Source organism: Euphorbia lathyris, chromosome 2 (assembly GCF_963576675.1).
Source record: "Euphorbia lathyris chromosome 2, ddEupLath1.1, whole genome shotgun sequence".
Lineage (NCBI taxonomy): Eukaryota > Viridiplantae > Streptophyta > Magnoliopsida > Malpighiales > Euphorbiaceae > Euphorbia > Euphorbia lathyris.
In genome coordinates this window covers 116082254-116090282 of record NC_088911.1, presented here as the reverse complement: position 1 = coordinate 116090282, position 8029 = coordinate 116082254, and the positions used below count along the sequence as shown (strand labels likewise).

General features: G+C 33.6%; 1 protein-coding gene across 1 annotated transcript; it reads left to right on the top strand.

The window, feature by feature from the left end:
* Nucleotides 1–3890: 3890 nt before the first annotated feature.
* Nucleotides 3891–4550, top strand: LOC136217043 (transcriptional regulator SUPERMAN-like). Its single transcript, XM_066003613.1, has one exon. It carries the CDS (start codon nucleotides 3891–3893, stop codon nucleotides 4548–4550), a length of 660 nt encoding a protein of 219 aa, XP_065859685.1.
* The last annotated feature ends 3479 nt before the right edge of the window (nucleotides 4551–8029 follow it).

Genomic DNA, 8029 nt, shown 5'->3' with positions numbered 1-8029 from the left:
CTTCTCTTCACCATTGCGGAAGACTACTTAAGTCGGTGGCTATTGCAATTGCAGATGTCGGGTAAGCTAGCTCCGATGAACTACTGTAGAGATAAGCTCTTCCCGGCATACTTATTATATGCAGATGATGTTCTTTTGTTCTGCAAGGCCTCTCTGAGTAATTTACGGGTACTTAATGAAGTTTTTGCTATCTACGGCTCCCTTTCGGGTCAGCATGTTAGCTGGACTAAGTCTGAACTATTTCTCAGTGATCTTATCAGTGCGCGCATGAAAGCAAAACTGGCCGAGAAGCTTGGTATCAATTTGGGTTCTCTTCCATTCCGGTATTTAGGTGTTCCGTTGTTCCCTGGTCTCCCTCACAAGTAGGGCTGTGCATTATACGGTTTGAAACCGCAAAACCAAACCGAACCGACACTGTTCGGTTTTTCGGTTCGGTTTTATTATTACACGGTTCGGATTCGGTATGTTATTTTGGTGAATATCGGTTTTCGGTTCGGTTCGGTTCGGTTTCTAATAAAAACCGAAATAACCGAACCGCACCGATTAGTTGCTACTATGTCGTTTTATACATGTATGGTTGGAAAAAAAATTCTAATTCTTCCTAAATTTATACACAACACCTATCTAATGATAACACAACCTGCTAATTTTTTAATTTATGATTCTACAAAAAAAAAACATTTAATATAACCATTAAATTCTAATTTAACATCTATTTACTTTAACTTTGAATTTAATATAACCATTAAATTCTAATCTAACACCTATTTACCTTAAAAAAACATTTAATATAACCATTGATTTATGCTCTTACTTAGTATATGAATTAAAGCTTTGTGTTTTTTAGATTATTTGTAAAGTTTTATATTAAATCGGTTAATTCGGGAAAAACCGAACCGAACCGAAAAAAATCGGTTCGGTTCGGTTCGATTTATGTTCTTACATCGGTTCAGTTCGATACAAGATTTTTAGATATTTCGGTATTCGGTAAATTCGGTTCGGTTCGGTTTTAAACCGATGCACAGCCCTACTCACAAGCATCACCTTCAGGGATTAATGGATAAAATTCTATCCCACTTCTCGAGATGGAAAGGTCGATCACTGTCAATGGCTGGAAGAGTTGCGCTGGTTAACTCGGTGATCTACAACAGCTTTATTCACTCGTTCATAGTGTATAAATGGCTGAGGAATTTGCTTTCTCATATGAATAATTGTATCCGGAATTTTGTGTGGACCGGTTCAATTGATAGCAGGAAATTGGTTACTGTCTCTTGGAGGAAGTGCTGTAAACCTGTGCAGGAAGGTGGCCTTGGAGTGAAAGACCTTCGAATACTGAATCAATCCTTGCTTGGGAAGATGGCATGGGGGATTATTAGAGAAGATTCTTTTTGCTTCTTGCTGCTCGGTTCACGTTTTGTCAGCCCGGCAGGTTTGCCTAAGAGTTATGTTACAACCTCCACAATTTGGAGCTCGGTGAAGCTTGCTTATAAAACTTTGAATTTACATTGCTTCTGGTGGCTAGGGCGTAACTCAATGCTCAGTTTTTGGAACGGTGCGTGGATAAACCCACCCATTGCAGATCAAATGGGGCTGTCGACTCGTCAAAGGCGGGAAGCTACAGATGTGGTGAGTGATTATCTCAGAAATAATGACTGGCACAATTTGCCAGGTTTGCCTAGTGAGGTTGAGCGCAGGGTCAGGGCTGTAAGGCAAGGGAGAGATGGTGAAGATATCTGCATCTGGAGACATGTGATCAATGTTGTGTTCAAGGTTAAACTGGTTTATGCTTGGCTGTAGGGCAGCTCGACGCCTTTGAGGTGGTGCAATTTTATTTGGAACTCTTATATTCCACCTTCCCACTCGCTGATCTGTTGGAAAGAAATTTTAGGGGCCTTAGCAACGCATGATCGACTACGAGTTAGGGGCTGTCACGTCGTCTCTCGATGTAGCCTCTGCAAGGCGGGCACGGAAACGGCCAAACATCTATTCCTAACTTGTTCGTTTTCTGTACAGGTATGGAATTCAATCGAATCTCTGTTCGGGCGCAAATTATATAGGTTGGGATCGTTGCTGGACCTGTTAACAGATGTGCACAATCAGAATTTCAGCACGTAGGTTCGTGCAATCTGGAGATCCGATGTTGTCAATGGAATTGGGATCTTATGGACGACTAGGAATAAAGCTATTTTTGAAGATGAAGACCCATGCATTTCGTTAACTCTACGCAAGCTTTGGCATTCACTTCACGAAACTGGTAAGCTTGGTCATGGCTCTATGTGGAACTCGACAACGGAGCTGCACACGCTCAGAGAACTCCGGCTCCCTGTTTTAAAGCATCGGGCTCCGCGTATAATCCCAGTGCGCTGGCAGCCGCCTCCTGACATGGATGAAAGTAAATACATACGCATCTGTTACTGGCTGCCCAGGCTCGGTGGGTTGTGGGGGAGTCCACAGATCAGCGCACGGTGAATTCTCCGGAGCATTCTTATATAGCTTGGAAAGTACCTTTTGCTATGCTGCTGAACTCTCGGCAGCAATAACAGCGATTAACATGGCGTTGGATAGGGGGTGGCATCGGCTTTGGCTAGAGAGTGACTCAATGTTTGTTGTTAATTTGCTGCGGAGCAAAAGCAGATGTTGAGAGCAGGGGTGCCAGCCTAGCTTGGATGTCTGTAATCTGCACTCCCTGATTGCCAGCCTTTCAATTAAAAAAAATGAAACCCTTACAATTTCGTGTAAGAAGTTCTGATACCATATTCAAAAAAAAAAAAAATTTAAACTAAAAAATTAAACTGATAATTAAGTTTTAAAAATAACTTTCATTATTATCTCGCAAAATAAAAAACTTAATGTGATAAAATAAACAAAGAGATTTAATGTGTGAAAATAAAGTATCATCAACTAAACCCCTCAAAATCAAGAATAATTAGGGATTTGAGAATAGTTTTTGGCAAGAATGAATCATCTAAATTGAACTCATGTGAGTCTAAATGAATGGGAAGATGAGATTAGTTGAATATGAAGTCACATAACATAAAAGGTAAACGAACAAAATGGAGACAAGTCATTAAGATGATTGACGTGTGGGCATATAGTCATCATGAGTTAGAGTTTTTATTTACAATAGTTAGAAAAACATGATAGTACAATTTAGAAAACAAGTGAAAAATATATTGACAAGAGTCAGCTAGATTTGGCAAAAAGGCATTTGTTGGCTGCCTCACCCTTCTACTTATAGAAACTTCTCACTTATACATATATGCTTCCTTCTTTATTGCTTTCCTTCTATGCTTCCTAGTTTAAATATATTCTTTTATTATAGTTTATAATATCAAAACCTCTTCAAATAAGTCATTATTACTTCATTTATTATTTAGAATTTTAACACAATGTAATAAAATGAGACTATATTGTACACGCTTCAAACTCATAATACAAAAAGAAATAAAGAATTAACCGTGAAATTATTTGTCTAAAAAACGTGAAGGTTTTCATTTCATCCAAAAACTTGAGCTCTCAACGAAATTAAAGAATAATTTTTATTATCATCTTTAAGAACCGCGACTAAAACTATCTTATGTAGGGCTGTTCGTTTAACTATTGTTTGTTGTTGCTGTTAGCCGTTGGAAAATGGCAAGAATGAGGTCACTAACCAAACAGCTTTTGAAGTGAAAAAACCAACATAAGCATGAAAAAGAGCAACCAGAGCTCCCTCTATAAATATTTGATGAGCTCTTTAATTTTTACTACTTCCAATTACCATTTATCCCCTAAAACTAAAACCACAGCTCTATATCATCCTATCACCCTTCTGTTATTCTTATTTGAATCTCCCTCTATCTCTCTCTTTTTCTCCCTCTCTCTCTTCTTCTCTCTCTCTAAATCCTAGAATGGAGAGAAAGAATTTGAGTAACAGCTTGAAAGGTCATAGTATAGGCAGTAGAGCAACAAACAACAACGATAATAGCAGCAGCAACAACAAGTTCAAATACTCATGGAACTATGGAAATCAGAGCTATGGAGAAGAGTATCTTGGAGGGTTTTCATGGCCTCCAAGATCATACACTTGTACCTTCTGCAAAAGAGAATTCAGATCTGCTCAAGCACTTGGAGGACACATGAATGTTCACAGAAGAGACAGAGCTAGATTGAGAGTACAATCCCCTCCAAGAGACACTACTCATCTTCTTAACCTTAACATTAACCCTAACCCTAACCCTAACCCTAACCCACTTTCACCTACTTTCACTCGCACTTTCACTAATTCCTCTCCTCCTTCTGCTGCACCTACAACTCCTTTCTCTGCATTCTCTTCAACTACACATTTTGCTTCTTCTAGCACCAAAACTAGCTTTGATATTATCCCAAGAAACAATACCAGAAAATCTTTCTTTGACACTACTAAAGAAGAAGATGAAGATGATGAATTTGAAGACGGACACAAGTTTTTGAAGAAAGCTGAGATTGTAAGGTTAGATTTGGAGATTGGTCTTTCCAGTAATCACCCCAATGAAGATTTGGATTTGGAGCTTAGATTGGGTTATTCTTAATTAATTAGATTTGCAGCTCATATTAGTGATATTAATGTTATTATATGCTAAAATATTGAACATGAAGACAGAAAAAAAAAACTTTGTATTTCATCTTCAATCTTTCAGCATGTAATTTAATTATGTTTTTTTTTTTTTTTTGAATTAATTTGTTAAGAGTTATAATATTTATATATATATGATGATCAAGTACGTTTTTTTTTTTTTGTGTAGCTTAGATTTGTTGTCAGTCTCTTAGATATGGTGAGCAGTAAAAGGTTGGGATTTGATAAATAACTTCTTGTCTTTTTATACTGTCATACTTATAATTTTGAGTTTCCTCTGTTATCAATCAACCATTCAAACCTATTGCTTTTAATGACTTTCTTTCTATATTTGGATAACTTATTACACTCAAGAACTTCTACCAAATATTATGGGCCATATTTTAGTAATTAAAGAATTCATTTCTTCAAATGAAACACAATTTTACAAGAAAATTAATGAATTAATTTTCTGTGTCAAATTAATTTTTTTTAATTGATGGTCCACCCTTATAATAATTAACATGTACACTTACATGAGTATATGTTAAAAAAATGCAAATACATGCTTGTAAATATTTTGTATATTTTTGTCATTTATATGTACTTTTAGGAACCCTGAGGGACAAAATAAATTTCATCAGCAATGGAAGTTTTTATTTATTTTATTATTAATATGTTTCTGTCTTGTTATTATTTATTTATATTTTTACTAGCATGCATGCACTTATTTGGGTTAATTTTGCTATTGGAAGTATGTACGAAGTCCTACTGTTAGGTAAACTGTAACTTAACAACATAAAAACACTATTTTTTTTTCAGATAAAAAATTTTATATATGTAAGAAAAGGAGACAGGAAGATAATTTTGTTTAAAGCAAACATAAATAAAATAATATAAGATTTTTGATGTTGTAGTTAGCCATCAAGCAGCCAAATTCGTAATCAGAATGACCTGAGCTAGCAATTACTAGTTTACCAATATATTGAACACTACGTATACATATATTATTTACCATAAATTTAAAATATATTATGTAAACTGTAAGATTGATTCATGTAACTACAAAAATGGTCAAAATTTTCATATTAATTAATTGAAGTCATTTAAACTCTTAAATTTTTTTTTATTAATGGAAAAGATGGTAATTGCTATCAAAATTTTATGAACAAAAACATTAATATATAAATGTTAAGTATTAGGTGATGTTCAAACTAAAATAATTAATTAAGAAGTATATTATTATTTTATTTGTTGTATTTTAGTGAGTTCCCAAACAATGTGGAAAGTCATTTTCGAAAGTAGAGGTAGAGATGCATTATTTGAATAATGATGGGATATATATCATTATTGGAACCAAGTTCCAACACACACTTGAAAGAGTAAACTGTAATAAGCTATCATGCCCTTTTCTTTTCAAATAACTCAACTCAACAGTATAACTGGCCAACCTTGAAAGAATATTCAATTTATGGACACAAATGGGCCTTTCATAAAAATAATAAAATCATTTTCAATTTTTATCTTTTTATCTTTTAACAATCATATCAAATTCTCTTAGATAAAACTCTAGAGTTTAAATTTTTACAATCAAATCTATTTATTAATTAAAAGTTCAGTATAAAGTTGATTTACTTCTTTTTGTAGAACTAAGGGTTAAATTTTTGAGTATCAACTCAGCCTTATTCAAATGGTAGATTGTCAAACTGGCCCATTAAGTTAGTAGTCATAATTAATTTAAATCATATCGAATTTTAGATATTAACTCAACCTTTAAGTTGATGAAATTTGATAAATTAACCTACAATTTGCAAATTTTAGATATTAAATTATTTGTTTGTCAAAATTTACCAACTTAAGAGATGAGTTGATATTTAAAATTCGATTTGAGATAAATTGATTTTGGCCGGCAACTGTACAAAGGCCACATTTTGATCCTTAATTCCTTTTCGTAGCTTTTTGTTTTTTTTACTCCAAACAGTAGAATTAAAATATTTGACTGATATAGAAAATCCGTTGTTGATAACTTTTTGGGAAGAAAAATTAGGTAACTTCTATTTGTCGCCAATAACTAAAAAAAAAAGTATATAGCTAACACCAATAATAAACTGTAAATATCAATAACTGAATTTTAGAATCACAAAAGGGAAATAGAGAAAGAGAGATTTAGTAGATCTAAAATAGCATAATTATAGAAGGGCATTGAGAGTAAGTACAATAATGAAAAATGAAATGACATATATAAGAAACAAATTAAAGGGAAGAGAAATACATGTAAGTATCATTAATTCATGTATTGGGTTCAATTAGATTACATGCATGGACTATGGCATGATGTGATGTGATGTATAAAAGAATAGTGAGGGATTTAAGTGGGTTTTCCCAAAATCTGATGGGTTTGCATGCTCCCGACAATGTGTGGTTGTCAAATGGTATGATGGCTTTACCTTAAACAGAATGTGAGGTTTTGGTCTTTTCAATGCATTTCAGACATCAATACTCTTTCCATATATGCTATTTTAGTCACTTGTATATACTACTTCCCTCTCTCCTTCCTTTTTATTTATGCTATTTAATTCCTGCTTACCTCATTTTTATTTTATGCTTTTGTTATTAATATTAAAGTATATAATGCTATATATATACTTTTATTTCAATGATATTATATAATGTATGTTTGACTTCTTCTTGAAAAGGTTGTGTTTGGCTCTTTTACGGGAAATGCGAGCATGCTAGAGAATTACAATGTTCTCGAACTAAGAAATTGATTTTACTGCGCTTTCTAACTTCTGAGTAACAAACGATCATAAGAATCAAAGAGACCTAAAATTTCAAAGGATTCGATTATTAAAACAATACCGATCTTATAGAAATGATCGAAGAACAAAACAAAATAAAATTGTACTAGAGAACTTGAATGAACTTGAATTAAAAATGAAAATTACAACTAGGTAAATGAAGAAAATTAAATTACTGAAGTCTAAAATGAATTTGCTAGAGTTTTGCTTGAATTTGTGTTGAGTTGTCCACTTTCCATCGTGATTTCTGCCTTTTATAGATGTCATGAGTAACTTCCTATTGTTTCCATCATCCACGTTCTCCACCATATCGAGTAAATGCTCCACTTTGACTTTCACGATAGATTGATTTTGACACTTTCTAACTTTCCTGCTTTTTAATTGTCTCACAAAATACACGTTAACAATCTTAAATGACCTTCTGATTTTCCTTAGGTTCCCCTAAGGTTAACCTCAGAAAGAAGCTTTCAAAAAATCTATTTAGATGTAATTTAGGACAATTAATGCATTGATAAATGATATAAAGCCAAAAAATTAATTATGATACAAACAAATTGATATGTTTTGGGGTGGGCTCTCAATATAATTCTGATGCAAAAATCAATCTCTTAATATAAATGAAAAGTCTATGATAAGCTTATAATAAGGAGGGAGATAA

Coding starts and splice junctions, on each gene's coding strand:
- LOC136217043 (XM_066003613.1), top strand. CDS start 3,891: ATGGAGAGAAAGAATTTGAGTAACAGCTTGAAAGGTCATAGTATAGGC.